The sequence below is a fragment of the Rattus norvegicus genome, chromosome 9 (genome assembly GCF_021556685.1).
Source record: "Rattus norvegicus strain SHRSP/BbbUtx chromosome 9, alternate assembly SHRSP_T2T, whole genome shotgun sequence".
Classification (NCBI taxonomy): Eukaryota; Metazoa; Chordata; class Mammalia; order Rodentia; family Muridae; genus Rattus; species Rattus norvegicus.
Window position 1 is genome coordinate 51173303 of NC_141542.1, and position 16945 is coordinate 51190247.

The window sequence follows — 16945 nt, forward strand, 5'->3', positions numbered from 1 at the left end:
TTTACTTTCCTTCATAATCTTGCATGAATACCGTGACATTTGTGTACACGTCAGGCAAAGCTGGCTGTGAATTCCTAATTCCCTTTGGCTCTGCCTCCCTAGGGGTGGCTAACAGCCATGTGCCACCACACGCAGCTTCACTACTGTTTCTACACAGATAGCTGAGTGCTAAGCATGGTGGTACTGACATTACACTCTGCAGACACACTTCAGAGGTGGGGAGTGCCTGGAGCTCAAAGCCAATTTGGGCCATGAGAGACTATTTTAAAAATCAAAAATGGAGGGGCAGGGTAAATAAAATCATAATTTGTAGAATCAATTGATCCACTGCAATTGCTGATTAGAGTAACAGTCTTCATTATGAGTTTTTACTAAAAATATAGTTTCAGATATTAGAAAAAAAACAGAGTTGGAAAATGATAATCCATCCAGCAACACTTTGAGAAATAGCCAGATTTCTGCCACTGAAGCCATTCGACAAAATCTTCAAATCTTTTCTCATTTTTTTTTCTTCAATTTGAGACAGGTCTCCTATCTCATTTTTAGGGCCTTTTTGGGTTCATTATCTTTAGAAACAGGGTCTCACTTTGTAACGAGAGCCCCAGATGTCTTACAACTTACAGCTATCCTCCTGCTTCAATCTCTGAACTGCTACAAGGACCAAGTGTGAATCACCACACTGTATATTACAACATTTAAATATCATTCTTATATTTTCTCCTTTCATGTCAGAAATTAGGAAAATCAAAACTACTTTCTTTTTAAAATACCGAGTGGTGAAACTGAACTCCTAACCATGGACAAACTCAGAGGTGGATGGACCAGTACCAAGCAGAGCAACAGAGTAGGAGGACCCCAACTCCTCTCCAGGACTTACAGGCTAAAGGCCGTTCACTGTGTCAAAGCCAACCTCTCGAACCGTCTACACTTTTCTTCTAGATATTGCTGTCTTGTTTATCTATTAACATCTTTTTTTTTTTTTGACAAAACTGGATTATTCAGGTGGCAGACTATAATTTGCTTTCTAAAAATCTGAAGATAAATTTGCAATATTAGATACAAAGTGAAGATCTGAACTCTGAGCTTTAATATGTTTTATGACATTAATACATATTTTATATAAGTGGAAACTGATTTTATCTATTAGAATAAAAAAGGCTGAGGTTGGGGATTTAGCTCAGTGGTAGAGTGCTTGCCTAGCAAACGAAAGGCCCTGGGTTCAGTCCCCAGCTCCGAAAAAAAGAAAAAGAAAAAAAAAAAAAGAAGAATAAAAAAGGCTGTGGAAAATTACTGTGATTAATCCTCATTCTGAAACACTACACTTGATCTTAGCCAAAAGACCGAGAAGGGATTCTGAAACACTAAAGAATGAAAGTAATAATAACAGGCATGATGGCATAGGCCTAGAATTTCAGTACTTAGGAGGAAGAGACAGGAGAATTAGGTGTTCAAGGCTAGCCTCTGCTATATCAGCTTCTTCCAGCCAGAAGTTCAAGGCTAGCCTGGGCTATAAGAGATCCTGCTCAAAACAAACAAGATGTAAGTATATAAGGACAAGTAAGACAGACGGATGGAAGCACACAGGTGTAGGAAACAGACAGCAGTTCACTAGCAGACAGCAGTTTATTGTTTTCTCAGCAGTGAAATCTCCTCCTCTTGGGTGGCTTGCACTGGGACAGCAGCCGCATACCTTTGGTAGTATCAGATATGCTATTTAACAAGGCACACATCATGTCTCCCTCTAAGTGGTGAGGGTTCAGTATATGAGCCGGCCTCTGGGTCTTCTTAAATTGATTCTCTAGCTCCAGAAAGCCTTGGTCTCCTGAGAGGATGGTGAAAGGAATTTGCTTAGGCAGCTGCTCATCTAGACGGCCAGCCTAAGTGGGAACAAACAGCACAGGTTGTTAAAATTCTGCAAGAGTTTCAAATCAAGTAACATCTACTTCACAAGGAGCGCATCTTTGGAAAAGTATGTTATACTGACTCCCTGGCCAGCGTTCGTACTGATAATCAAAAGCCAAACGTAAGCTGCTGACATTTAGAAGGCAACCTACTGAGGCACCACTGAGGAAAAGCAGCAGGTAAACTGCAAATACACAGAAGGCACCTGCATGACAGAGGGGCAAATCAACCGTCACAGGGAAAACCTTCAGAAGGTGAGTTTATCACTCAATCACAGGAAGAAGGCATCTCCTGAGCTTGAAGCACCAAGTGACACACGTGCAAAAGCGTTCATTCACATGATCCAGACAACACAGAAGCGGTCACTCTGAGGACTTAATATAAAGTGAGTCCTGACTCAGCAGTTTCACCAGGTGACTGGCAGAGACAGATGTAAATGCCAATTCCATCTAGGACGACAGTGATTAATCCAGTGCCTCTCAATCTCAGATATTAAAACGTAAAAGTGTATTGTGCACAGCAAGCACAGCAAAGTCAGCTTGACTATTTATTCCATACACAACTAAGTTTGCTGCACACACATGACATCTTCTGAGGACAGCCATAAAAAGTATGTACATGTGCACATACATGTGTGCTGGGGCCCTGGCCAGAGCACACAAGCAGTGAGTAGGACCTGACACAGAAAGGTTTATCTGAAATCAGCTCCATGGGTCATCACACTTCAAAAGGAAAAATCCGAATGCATCCTAGGTCGCCGTCAGGTTGTTAGTAACACACCTACTTATGCAGACAGGGCGGCTGACATCAGGCCTTCATAAAACGCCTACTCACGTGCATACATATGGCAAAATCAGCAGCGTCTTTTCTCTTACTGCAGCGAGGATGAAGAAAGAAGCATCCGATCCTGTTCAAGTAATTATAGACCTTACAGCCGAGCGGGGGCTTCCAATTGGTGTTTCCTCCTATTCATTTTAGAAAGAATATAAATGGTAATCAAGCAAGGAACAAAGGGACTGAGAACTTTATCAAGGTAAACGGAACCTCTACTTTTCCTCTTAACAGCACTAATCACACTGTGAGAGAACTGGCCTGTAGAGCTAACTCACTGTCAGAGCAGATGCCTGGATGCACGAAGCCTGGGGTCCCACCGCGAGCACGACCTAAACCAGGCCTGCGGGTTCATACACATGTGGGGTGGAGACAGGATGGCCAAGAGCTCAGCTACAACGCCTACAGCTACAAGACATGCCGTCTCAGCCCTGCAACAGACATCACCATCTTGTCACTTTACAATCTCGGGAACAGAGACTGACTTTCTTTTATCTGCCTACACATGTCAAAGTACATGGGGTGAGGGCTGGAGAGACGTCTCCATGGTTAAGAGTATTGGCTGCTCTTCCAGAGAACAGGGGTTCAATTCTAACCACCCACAGGTAGCTCCCAGCTGTGTGTAACTCCTGTCCAGGGGATCTGATGCCATCTTCTGGTCTCCATGAGCAGTAGCAGCTCATGCACAGCATACAAAGAGGCAAAATCCCCACAGACACAAAAATAACTTTTCTTGGAAGTTCATGTGGACAGTGAGCAGAGTAAAAGGCAAAAGTTAACATTCTTCAGATGGTGTCATCCTACATAACCTCAGTTTGCTAGGTTTTACAGATAGTCAGCGGATAAGAAGCAATGCACTCTAAATATTCCTGTTTACATTCACAGGTTAGTGCTGCTCTTGTTGTCTGTCTTCCTCAGACAGGCTCCTCCTGTGTGGGCAAAAGTCAATTCAGACTCCTGAGCAGTCAGAGTGCTGAGGTAACCGCTGTTGAATGCTCAGCCCTAACTCCCTCCAACACCCAGACACACGATGAAAGAGGGGCAGAAGAACGTAAGAGGCAGTGGACGGGAGTGCTCTCAATCAGTCTTCTGGATACGGCCTGGCTGCCGCACTGTGAACTCACAGCAACTGTGAGCACCTGAGCAGGGTGGGCCCATCCATATTCCACAGTGGACGGGCGACAAGCTCATGGCTCATGTTGCTGGAGGCTGTCACCGGCTTTAGTAGTGATGTAGTCAGTGCTAACTCTACCTCCCCACGCTCACTAAACAATCTCTCAGCCACACTCATGCCAGCAAGAAACAGACAGGAAAATAGGAGGAAATTCTGTAAAGAAGGGGTTCAGGGGGAGAAGTGAGATCGTAATGAGGGTGAACATGACTACACACACACACACACACACACACACACACACACACTTATATATACATACATGAAATTATCAAGATTTTTAAAAATTAAAAAGTATGACAATCAGCAGAACTAGACTTAATAAAACATTAGACTGGCTAATTTATGCAGATCAGTATGTTTCTAGCTTTAATGCCAATCCTTACCTTTTTATGCTATTTCCTCTAAAAATGCATCAGATACTCACTACACTAATCCTCAGTAAGTAAAGCACTCTCTCCCATGTCTGACCAGTGGCTTACAGATGGATGTGTGAGGTGGTACTTCATAAGCAGCAACAGTGAACTATAGCATACTGAGAATCACGGCACTCCCATAGCTACCAGAGCACAGTTCAGAGAGAATGCAACATTTTAGTGATCCTATAACAAGGTCAAGCCTCTCAGCTTGATTCCTTAAATTTTGTTTTTAAATTAACGTTAAAATGATAAACAACACACGCAATTAGTAAAACACAAGCCTACACGCCTGCTTTCTTGAAGGTTAAAAGCCTGATACATCACAGGTGTTGGATGAATCTTTCTTCAACGGGTATTGAAAGATACATGAGTTTGGGGTTAGCAAACAGAGTTAATACCACAGAAATATGTTAGCAGCAGCAGCGAAATCCCAGTGAAGCTGTGCAGACAGCTCAGTGAGTAAAGGTACTTATCACAAGGGCTAATGACCTAGGAATGATCCCTGAAGCCTGCATAATCTAGGAAGAGAATCACTCCCACAGATTGTCCTCCGACCTCCACACATGCATAAGTAGGTAAAATAAATGTAAACAAGTAATCTAGCAGAGTAGTGCACAGTAACAATACTCAAACCATGCTTCATACTGTGTTCAGGAAGGTTCAAAGGAGCCTTTTAACTGAGTCACATTCCCAGAAGAGGGGCCCCTAGTGCTCTCCTTCTTAACCATACCTTGAAAGCCCCAAATAAATGTTCCTTGATTAAGATGCCCAGGTAGATGACCAAAAAAGTTCGACCAGTTATCAAAATCTACAAAGACTATATGAGTCATGGTTCGAAGGTAATCCACGTCTGGAAGCTCCACTTCCTCCTCTAAGAAAAACAAACAAACAAACAAAAACATTAGCATGAATTCAGTAAGAATCATTCATAAATATCCTAATTCCTCAAGTCTAAAAGACATTAGAGTCCTACATGCAAAACTGTCCACTGTTCCTATTGTCCACCTCTCCTGAAACCTTTACAAAGCATCCGATCTGTGTAGGTAACATTTAGGACATCCCACCCACACTCGATCACATCCTTCTGAAGCTCTCTTCCCCGTAAGAGACTGTAAGGCCTTTGTTTTTGTTTCCTTATTTAGCCCAGAATGAACTGGAAATCAAGGCCAGCCTTGGAATTCTGATCCTTCTGCCTTCACATCCCAAGTGCTAAGACTGCAAGTGTGCACTACTGTGACTGGCCAAGGGTTTCTTTTTAAAGAGCAATAACTTTTTTTCTTTTTTAAAATAAAGTTACCTTTTTTTTTTTTGGTTCTTTTTTTTGGAGCTGGGGACCAAACCCAGGGCCTTGCTAGCAAGCGCTTTACCACTGAGCTAAATCCCCAACCCAAAAATAAAGTTACTTTTAACAAATTAATGTACTAGGTCAAATAGATGTTTAAATTTTAAGACAATTTTAAAATTTAAATACAATTTTACTATCCATAAATATCAGTAGCCATGAAAGGACTTGTGAACTTATGTCAACACAGACAAAAGATAATCTAGTAGAATACTACAAGGCATAGTAACAACATTCAAATGAGGTCCTAAGGCTCTGTCTAGGAAGGCTCACAGGGAACCTGTAAACTGAATAAGGTACAAGGTAGGGCACACACCTTCAACCTGACATTCCTGAGGCAGGATGGGAAGGTCATGGCTTGAAGGCAGCCGGGGCGACAGGATAAAGCCCACATACATAAGGTTCAAGGTGATTTACAGGAACGCTCTTTGTCACAAGAATCTGCTTTTCTCTAATAAATGTGCCTTTCTACTAATAAATCTAGATGGAGTTACTAGTAGCTCTCTGATTTGAGGATCAAAAATACCCAAAAGAGCATAAATAAGAGAACTTCAAAGACTGACCCACGGGTGCTGGTAGATGTTCACCCTCTTTCTTGGCTCTCTCAAGATCTCCTTTCGTCTCTCATACTTCCCTTCTTTTTTTTTTTTTTTTTTAAGATTTATTTGTTTAATGTATATGAGTACACTGTAGCTGTCCTCAGACACACCAGAAGAGGGCACCAGATCCCATTACAGATGGTTGTGAGCCACCATGTGGTTGCTGGGAATTGAACTCAGGACCTCTGGAAGAGCAGTCAGTGCTCTTAACCGCTGAGCCATCTCTCCAGCCCCCCATACTTCCCTTCTTACCCAACCCCACTTTCAAGCTTTTCCACCATGGCAAGTCCTTACAACTTCTAGTGGTTTAGATTTAGGTGCTACTGTTCTTTTCTATTAGATATATATACATTCCCCCAAAGTAATGAGAGAACTGAAAGAAGAGAACATAAAACACTGGGGCCACTGTTTTACTTTTTGGGAACTAGAATTAACTAGACCATGCAAGATTTAATACTTTCTCACTAAAAACCCACAACTAAGTATCAAGACCTATGTGCGCTACAGAACAAACCTGTGAAGTCAATGGCCTGTAGCCTGGAGTGGTGGCACACACCTATAGTCCGAAGGCTGAGTGGGGAGGGTCACTTGAGCCCAAGAGTACGACAGTCTGAGTAGCAACAGTTAAGACTTCATGTCAAAAAACAGATCGATGGCAAGTAACCAAAGTCTAACCAGAGCCCCAGCTTGCCAGCCTCAGCTGCTCGGTCTCCACACGTCTCCTCCACACATGCCAGTTCTGAGCTTATCTACCCCTTGGTCCAGCAGTGGCTGTGTATGCCACGGAGAGGCTGAGGCAAGGTGCTCTATCCTAATAAACATCTTGGAGTCTAGCAGGTGCAGTAGCAGGGGCAAGAGCCAAAGGGGTTCTTAGTTCCTCAGCTGAAACCAGGAGACTCTAGGCACAGGCCACTGCAGAGGGCTTTGCAGGCTTCCGTCAGGTGGACAGATTACTGGAGATATCATCGACATGCTACTTTATAAACACAAGTGATTTTAAAAAAGAACCACATACCTTTTACAGCTCACTAGGTTAGTATTCCAAAGCCTGCAGACTTATTTTATCTAGCCAAAAATAATTAAACTTTCAAATAAATAAAAGAACTGTTCTATTTACTTAATCCAGTCATATGGAGGGAAAAGGTCAGAGGAATTGTAAAGGAAAAATGCACCTCAACTCTCTACCCTCGTTTTTAGCTACCACTTTGAACTTTTTACTTCCAATCGCTGTCTTGATTATCACAAAGCTTTGTTACAAAGTCTTCTTACACTACACTTAGGATTTCTCATATTTAAAGAAGGAGGCTGGCCGGCACAGTAAGTTATGACTGCAGTGCCCGCACTCAGGAGGCAGAGGAACTGGCAGAATTCCTAGACCATCCTAGCTACAAAGTAAGTTCTAAGCCACCCAGGCTAATGTGTGAGACCTGGTCTTAAAAACCAAACCAAAGCACGTAAATATTTAAACTTTAAAAGTTATTTATTTTTATTTGATGTCCATTGGAGTTTTGCCTGCATGTATGTCTATGTGAAAGTGTCAGGTCCCCTGGAACCGGAGTCACAGACAGGTGTGAACTGCCCTGTGCTGGTCCTCTGGAAGAGCAGTCAATACTCTTAACCCTGAGCCATCTCTTCAGCCCCAACATTTTTTATTTAAAAACAAACAAGCAAATCAGAGCAAGACTGAAAAGATACAAGAGAAATTTGTCTGGAGCTGGTGATGTAGCTCAATGACAGTGCATTTGCTTAGCATGCACAAAACTAAGCCCAGCACACGAAGATACAGACACACATTCTCACAGAGGGGAAAAATTTGCTTTTTAACAAACCTTTATATTTTAAGGAAAATATGATTTTAAGGTTCAGGATAACTCTCAAATGTTTACAAAGAGTTCTATGCCCTGCCTTTTCTCAAAATCCTCACGTCTTTGTAAACAGAGAGAGCTACCCTATTGTTTAAAGACAGCATAAGCACAAATCCTGAAAGTGCACCCTGGCTGCCCATCAGTGGCGCTTCTGATGCCATCAGAGGTGGATGCTGCTGACGTCAATACTCACTCAGCTTTTACTGATGGGCACACACACATGCGTGTGCATTCTGGTGAGTGTTAGACTTGCCCCATGCTGTAAAGCCATACCTATGTTCTGGCAGCATACGTCATGCTCAGCACTTCTTTCCACATCTGAACATTTCTGATAGCTCGTATGTCTCGGGTTTTTCTCAGCGTGTGAGACACTAGCAGCAAGCTGGCCCGTGCTTCCGTGGTCGGCTCTGACGTGGGCAGTAACGGGTTTCTGGAAGGCGGCGTGCTTCCTGTGGAAGTGCTGCTGGGCACTCTCCGTGTTGTGGAAGGCTTTGGTGCAGACGCCACACTTGATCACATACTGCTGCTCCTCATCGCCTCTTACTTTCCTGTGCGCTTGACAGACGTGAGTGTTAATGTCAGCCAGATTCTGTGCTGTGGCTGAACACGACCCGCAGCGAAACCACAGTTTTCCTTTTTCCAGCATGATTTGAAGACATCTATCATAATCGTCCCTTCTGTTGACTTTACAGATGTAACTCTCATGACAGCCACAGCTTAATAAATTACTGGTCTCTATTATTTTAAAATCATCTTCAGTCTTAATTGAAGTTTTAGTTTTTTCTGGCACAAACACATAATCTCCACTGTGCTGCTCTGTATAGTGGCTCAGAAAGGCTTCTTCCTTGTTGAAAATGAGGTCACACAGCCCACAGCAGTACATCATCCTCACCTCACCACTATGCTCGTCCTGGCAGTGTCTGCACAGGGTCTCCACCTTATGGAAAGTCTTTCTGCAGTGGGCACAGCTGTACCTGTGGAACCGGTGGCTCGTCAAGGACGCACAGTGCTGCTGTACACACTCATGGGAATCAAACATGTCTTCACAGATGCGGCATTGCCACCTGCCCCTGGGAGGACTGCTTGCCGGGGAGTGATCCACGACAGCAATGGGTGAAGGGGGTTTGTCAGCATTCAAATGGTTCTCAGTCGAAGACGACGGCACAGCCGCCTCTACCTCATCCATCTCATAGAAATACCTGTGCCCACTGTGGAACTCAGTAACGTGCGCCATGATGGCATCTTTCCTTATTAACTCCTTCTTGCACATCCGACACCAGAATAGAAAGTTATTTAAATGCGCCCCTCCATGAAACCGGCTCATGTGTAAACGCATGACCCCCGAATCTTCACAAACCTTTCCACACACCACACACTTGTAACACATTGTGTTTGCTGAGAAAACATGCTTTTCTACAGCATCTTCACTTGGAAACCGCCGACTGCATTCACAAAACCAGGCTGTGACTGTTGACCTCTGCCTCTGCACACGAGCTGTACCGCCCTGGCTGTCAACTCCTAAGTTCACCTTCTTTGTCGGAATGACACAATCCTCTGCACTGGACTCTTTACTAGACAGAATTCGTTTCAGGGATGAAATTTTTGGTTGATTGAATAAATGTAAGTCACAAGGAGGCCTACTCCCTTCACTGATGTGGCAATAGAGTAGGACAGATTCTTCCACGGAGTTAGCAAAGCTCATTTTGTGTCCTGGATTCTTGTGACTTTGGGTGCTGGCTTCATCCATAAAGACCTGGTTGCAATCTGAACAATAACCTCTTACTAGGAATTCTTTTGCAACCTGAGTAATGCTTTTCTCAGCTATAGCTACAGGTCCAGCATTTCGACAACGAACCCTGATTTGGATTTAAAAAAAAAAAGTGTAAGTTTTTCTCTGCTTTGTATGACAAGAACTTTAAAATAACAATATAAAGATATCTTTTCAGTAACGCAGTTACTCTATCATCTTAAAAGACTTTTATATTATCCCTATTTTATTTTGCTCATCCACATACAAGAGTTAAAAGTAGAATTAGAAGATTAAAAATATTAAGGCAAACTTCAGAAAACCTCAATCAGTAACAAATGTACTGATATAGGGGCCTTGAGGCAAATTAGACTCAAAAGATCATTCAAATATATGAATGACCACTATAAACTTCTAGATAATATTCCACTTTTTGTTGCTGTTTTCTGACTTCATTGTGAGGTTTTTTAATTGATTAACTTAACTGTATTTATTTATTTAACAAGTATGGGTGTTTTGTGTGCATGTCTGAAGACTTCTTGTGCACCCAGAGTTTTCAGAGGTATCTGACCCCTGCAACTGGAGGGTCAAACAGTGGTGAGCTGCCATGTGGGTGCTGGAAATGAAGGCCAGGCTTTCTGGAAGAGCAGCTGTAATATGTTCTTAATCACTGCGCATCTCTCCAGCCCATTTTGTTCTGTTCCCCATTTGGATGGGAGTTCATCATGTAATCGAGGCTGACCTTGAACTTGTGACCCTTCCTCCTCAGCCTATAGTGCTAGGGTTATAGATAGGCACCACAACTCCCAGAACTACTTGTTAGTAATTGATTAACTTATATCAGGAATATGCCCTATCCACATCTTTTCTGCTAAAGAACAATTTTCATTAAGAAGCACGTAGCGAGGGGCTGGGGATTTAGCTCAGTGGTAGAGCGCTTACCTAGGAAGCGCAAGGCCCTGGGTTCGGTCCCCAGCTCCGAAAAAAAAGAACCAAAAAAAAAAAAAAAAAAAAAGAAGCACGTAGCGATAGGCTGGACGGTGTGAGAAGCCATTACCATGTAAGGACCGCTATCTCTGCTACTGCTCTGCATCCTCATACTTCCAAACCACACTCTCCCCTGCCTCTCATGCTAGATTGGTGCATACTCATTCTAAGGAGAGACACAAGGAATAGAAAATACTTGCCAAACCCTTCCACTACTGAAGGTGTCACCAGAGTTCCTTACAGACTAAGACTAGAGCTGTACAAACCTGAAATGGGCACTGAGCTCCATGTGGGAACGCAGAGTCTGGTGGCAGGCCACACACTTAACCAGAAACGGAACATCTTTGCACAGAGACACCAAAAGCTTCTTTGCAAAAGATGGAAATGATACTGGGCGGGCTGTTCCCTTATCGTCTAAGAGACAAAATGAACCACAAATTGCAAAGTAATCTGAACAATCGGTGACCCAATCTTTCTCCTTTCCCTTCCTGAGCTCATCAGTTAAGGAAAAGTCTACAGGAGACCATTTTTAGACTTAAATACAAAGAGTGCCTTCTGATCCAATTCCCCAGACCGCCCAGATGTAACAAAAACACTGTTCTGAATATGCGCTCTCCTTCCCTGGCTTCTTTTTATCCCTCAAATAGATAGGATGTAGCTGGGTGGAGGGAGCACATGCCTTTAATCCCATCGTTCAGGGGACTGAAAGACAGATTGTTGTGAGTTCAAGGCCAGCTAGAGCTACAAAGACCTTGTCTAAAAAGAAGGAAGAGGGGTTAAAACATACTCAATGATACAAATAAACATTTTTGAAAAATTAAGAATTTAAATAAAAGCATTTAATTTTTATGATTCTAAACTGAGAAGTATAGCTAACTTAGAAGAGTATTTTGAAAGGTATAAGTTTATAAAGATATGATTCATTTACAAAATGTTATCTATAATATATTAACATACCACCCAGTTTCAAGCTCTGATGGAAATGATTCTTTGCAGACATATGTTTCAAGCACTCGTCCTTGGTGCTAAACAGAAGAAAGCAATGTGGACAAGCAAAACACTGAATAATCTGAGGAGGAAGGTCATTGCTGTGTCCATCAGCCGCAGCTGCCTAAAATAAAAGGGAAAACCAGGTCACAACTAAAGTCATGTATGCAAATGGACACAGCAAAAAAGTGATTTTCAATTCCCAATTTACTATTTAGAAAATGTCGTACTAATGTTACAACTAAAATCAATGTTCAATACACTTTTAAGAAACTAATTTTAAAGGCTGGAGAGATGGCTCAGCGGTTAAAAGCACCAACTGCTCTTCCAGAGGTCCTGAGTTCAATTCCCAGAAACCACATGGTGGCTCATAACCATCTGTTATGATCTGATCTGATGCCCTCTTCTGGTGTGTCTAAGGCAGTGACAATGTAGTCATATAAATAAATAAATAAATCTAAAAAAAAAGAAACTAATTTTAAAACCTCTAACTTTATTTGGAATATTTCATACCAATTTTTACCTTTTCTGAGTATGAATTATATAATTTCTACCATAAGCAAGATAAAAGATACCATAGGTAAAATGTAACTGTTCCCTCAAAATCAAATTACAGGCATCTTTCTTTCACACTAAAGGACATTTATGGCCTATATACTTCTCGTTTCTCATACAGTCATGTATAGTATCATATCAACACATAAATGCGACCAAAGTACACAAGACTCATTAGAGCACAGAGGTATGCACTACCATGCCTGGCTACATGTTCTCGGTAGCATCTAAGTTTCCAAACCTGCCTTAAAGAGTCTCCTCTATCTTTTACTTTTTTTTTTTTTCCTTTTCTATTTTTCGGAGCTTGGGATCAAACCCAGGGCCTTGCAATTGCTAGGCAAGCGCTCTACCACTGAGCTAAATCCCCAACCCCGAGTCTCCTCTATCTTAAAATTAAAATTTGCACATTTGTATGAATGGGTATGTGTGCTTGCTATAAATTTCCCTTCCTACTGACCGTCCTTACGGTAGCAACTTTTATAGGTATTGCTAGTAAGACCAGGAACTTGAAACCAGCAACCGTAGAGTGCTTATGAGATCCAAGAGGAAGGAGAGGAAACTGACATTCATACTGAGAACACATCAAAGGCACTCAGATTCTGAGTGTGTTTATATCAACTGTCCTACGACAACCCCAGGAGGAAGCATTCTCATTCGCATCACCACTGTGACCACATATCGTAACAAGTTATCCTAAAAGCGACAAATCAGAGATTTACAACTAGCTCTGTACCTGTACTCACTACTCCTCACACCTCTGGATCATGCTTTAACTTGATTAATGCCACAGGAGAAAAATCTAGGCCGACATTCTGAATTACATTTAAGAACAATAAAGCAATCTACAAATTTAAGAAACTTTTAAAAATATTTCTATTTGAAGAACCTTAGGTAAACAAATATTTTTAGTTCAATTTCAGATTATAAGCAAATCCAAAGTAAAAACTGTTAAGGGGGGATTGGGGATTTAGCTCAGTGGTAGAGCGCTTGCCTAGCAAGCGCAAAGCCCTGGGTTCGGTCCCCAGCTCCGGAAAAAAGAAAAAAGAAAGAGAAAAAGAAAAGAAAAAAGAAAAACTGTTAAGGGATTTGACCCCTATAATTGAAGTACAAGTCCACACAAAATGTTATTATACTGTATCTACTACAAAAGTGGCAGGCTTGCAGGAACTGCCTAAAGCCTGGGAGGACGAATAGGAAGTAGAATGTACAGTAAGCTAAACCGGAAAAGTTCTTTTTATCACGTTTCTGGTACAAATAAAATAGTGCACCGTACAAGGGACAGTGATGTGGCTTGAGCAGGACCTCTGGAAGCCATGTAAAGTAGAAAGGAGAGAGCCAATAGAATGAGAGGGCTGTAGAACTGGCTTGGTGGGAGGGGGTCCACTGCTCTTTCGAAAGGTTATTTCAGATTCGACACCACAGAAGGGTTTAGCGGTAATCTCTAGGACTGTTGGAGTTTACCTTTTAAGCTTAAGTGTCCAAAAGTAACCTAGCACCCCAAGTTATTTTGTTTTCAATAATTAAATTTTTATCTTTATGTTCATCGTTAGTGATTGGAGGATTAAAAGAGGAACATGGAAAAGAAACCCTCACACGCGCTGCATGGTTCTCTAGAAAGAAGGTCTACTCTGAGCGAGCTCTTACCTTGGAGAGAAGATGGTCCTTATATTGCTGCTGAGTAACAAAATGCTCGTAGCACACTGCACATGCAAACACATTGGCGAGAGGTCCATGTAAGGTAATTGTGGGATCACATGGGGAGTGATCAAACCTGTAACCAAGAGAATCACGTCGGGTCTATTTCCCGGATCATGCAGTGTGCCTGGCCTGTGAAGCTGACACACACGCACACACAAACACATGAAGCGCTGGGTGCTTCCGTGAGACGTGTGAAGGGAAATGGCTGGAAACCCCATCCTTTGGCTGTCTGTAGAGGAGACTACAGAGCCTCTGCTCCCTCGTGACCTAGAGAAGCTCAGCAGAGCAGTAGAGAGCCACGGCAGAGCGTCTCGCTGTGGAGACTGACGTTCACTAGGTGCTTCAGGAGGCTGTGTTAGATTACATAGGAGAGAATATCTGTAAATGCTGCCTCCCGTAATCTACATTTATAGGCTGGATTTCTGTACAAATATTTCAACTGCACTATAATGCTAAACCCCCCCCCCAAAAAAAAACCAACCTAAAATCTCACCTGGTTTTTTAGAAAACCTAAATATAAATTACAAATAACACATCAAAATAGTACAAAACAAAGTGAGTTTCAAATATTAAGCTAAAATCACACTGGTACAGGTTTATCACATTTCAGCTAACAAAATCACTGAGGACTGTCACTTGAATGAGACTCCACACCTAAATGACTAACCTTTAACCTTTAACCTAGGAATCCAGAGTGCCCTACTTACCTTTTCAAATGTCCTAACAGAAGGTGCCCATTGTCAAATTCCTTGTTACAGTGCATTATCGGACACAAAATTGACTTGTCAGACCTCCGCATCCTGCCTCCACTTTGGAATGATTTTTTTGATCCAGAATTAATTGCACTTGTTCTGAGTCCTACATCATAACATAAATTCCTAGGTTACTACTTCAGAGAATTGTACACTGGACTGATCATCAGAATCAGAACAAAATGGTGGGAGAGAGCAAATGATCAAGGAGATAGTCCCAGTTACAATTAGGTTTTCAGGATCTTAGACTCACAAACACAATCAGGCTCCTTTGCTATATAAATTGGAAAAGCTCTTTCCCTTGAATTCTTATTTAACCTAAACTCTTAAACTTGTTAGCTCAGGGGCCAAAGGAAGTTAATGGCAAAGCAGTACACTGGAAAACAGTGGCACTAGTGTCTAAAACTAAATGTGTGTTACATTCACATATGTGCACATCACATGTTAAGCATCCTTTCTTGGGTACTGTCCAGCTTTGGGGAAGCAAGGTCTCTCCCCCTTGCCTGAACTTGCTGAGTAAGCTAGGCCGACTGGCCAGTGAGTCTCAGAACTCTCCTGTCTCTGTCTCCACAGCACCAGGATTACAAACACATGCATTGCTAATGTGAGTCCCAGGGATCAGAACCTCAGACTTGCATCTGACTGTCCATATGTCCGTCTATGTTCATAGCAATGGAATCAAACCCACACACTTTCTACTTTACGGCTTCTAAGAAGCTCAGGAACTGAATTGTGATCTCTAATGAGTACCTGACATTTTTAGCCACTGGTCCACACACTGTCTGGCTGCTTCTGTTTCTGAATGTCCTTGAATAAATTCCAATTCTTGTAAACCATGCGCGTGCTGAAAATCAATTTTTTCCTAAAGAAAAGAGAAAAATTCAGTTGATTTATGATAATTACTGTTTCTTGGGTAAAAAGATATATTAGTGATCAGAAAATATTGACTACTCTTTTTTTTTTTCCCTTTCCTTTTTTTAGGAGCTGGGGACCGAACCCAGGGCCTTGCGCTCGCTAGGCAAGTGCTCTACCGCTGAGCTAAATCCCCAACCCCAACTACTCTTTATCCCAAGAGCTTCACATCTAGATATTTTTACCAAAGATTATACATATGTCAAAATAAAATACATATACACTGTATGAAGATGTTGAGCCCAGTTATTTGCTTGAAGTTGCTACATCAACAATAGGGAGGTAGGTAAATTACAGCACATGCGTTTGATGCAGGAGCATATAACCAAATGGTGTTAAACAATCAGAACCAGATGAAGGAGTCATCTCAAATTATGTAAACTCTATTATGTATTATTATGTATTTTCAAAAATTTTAATAGATTTATTGAAGAAAGAGCTCAGTGAATACTTGTTTAATGAACACTGTTAATACTAGGCCCTCCGTATCATTTACGACATGGCAGCACAGTGTTGTCACCACCTACACTGAGAGCTGGCCTACACTTTGATCAGAGCCTCAGAGCAGATGTTTTGGCTTGCTCAGTGTGCAGTCTCCAGGACTACGTCTCAGCCCTCCCTGCTGCTGTGGCATCACAGCGGCCTCACCCAGTATGTGAACGAGCATGGCAGCACCCAGCACAGCTTTATTTAAACATGAAAAAGCTACATTTACAAAAGTCCACGTACAAGTAAGTATATTGTGACTCCTGAAAGAGTGGATATGTATTTAGCTCTCCTATCCACATTTAATACACGTGGCCAACCAGTTATCAAAACTTTCTGAAAACTCTGCTTCTGTGGTGACATGTATCAACTTTTTCTCTAAACAATATAATACCTATTGCACAGCACTGACACTGTACTGGGTGTGATCGTTATCCAGAGTCATCAATTCTAGATTTTTCAGGACCTATTTAGCCATATAATGAGATGTTCCATAAGATAGGGCGTGCAGGATACTTTTATGTCAATCTGACACAAGCTAGAACCTCAATTGAGAAAACGTCTCCCTCCATTAGATCTAGCTGTAGGGCATTTTCTTAATTAGTGATTGATGGAGAAGGACCCGGCCCATTGAGGGTGCTGTCTCTGAGCGTGTGGTCCTGGTTCTATAAGAAAGCAGGCTGAGCCAGCCA

The 16945-nt window shown here is 42.0% G+C and overlaps 1 protein-coding gene across 7 annotated transcripts in view; it reads right to left on the bottom strand.

Moving 5' to 3' along the window:
- The window catches only part of Zfp451 (zinc finger protein 451), a 55206-nt gene that overhangs the window by 9240 nt on the left and 29021 nt on the right, over positions 1-16945 (bottom strand). For 4 of the 7 annotated variants that reach the window (NM_001033705.2, XM_087565920.1, XM_087565922.1 and 1 more), the window contains 9 exons: positions 15606-15717; positions 14811-14961; positions 14050-14176; positions 11821-11974; positions 11130-11277; positions 8403-9985; positions 5054-5194; positions 2737-2867; positions 1691-1877 (listed from right to left, as the gene is read on the bottom strand). In NM_001033705.2, the coding sequence (NP_001028877.2) occupies positions 1691-1877; positions 2737-2867; positions 5054-5194; positions 8403-9985; positions 11130-11277; positions 11821-11974; positions 14050-14176; positions 14811-14961; positions 15606-15717 (2734 nt within the window). Of the gene's footprint in view, positions 1-1690; positions 1878-2736; positions 2868-3011; positions 3165-5053; positions 5195-8402; positions 9986-11129; positions 11278-11820; positions 11975-14049; positions 14177-14810; positions 14962-15605; positions 15718-16945 lie in introns of all 7 variants that reach the window. The other 3 variants (XR_015628620.1, XR_015628621.1, XR_015628622.1) reach the window with 1 other exon arrangement.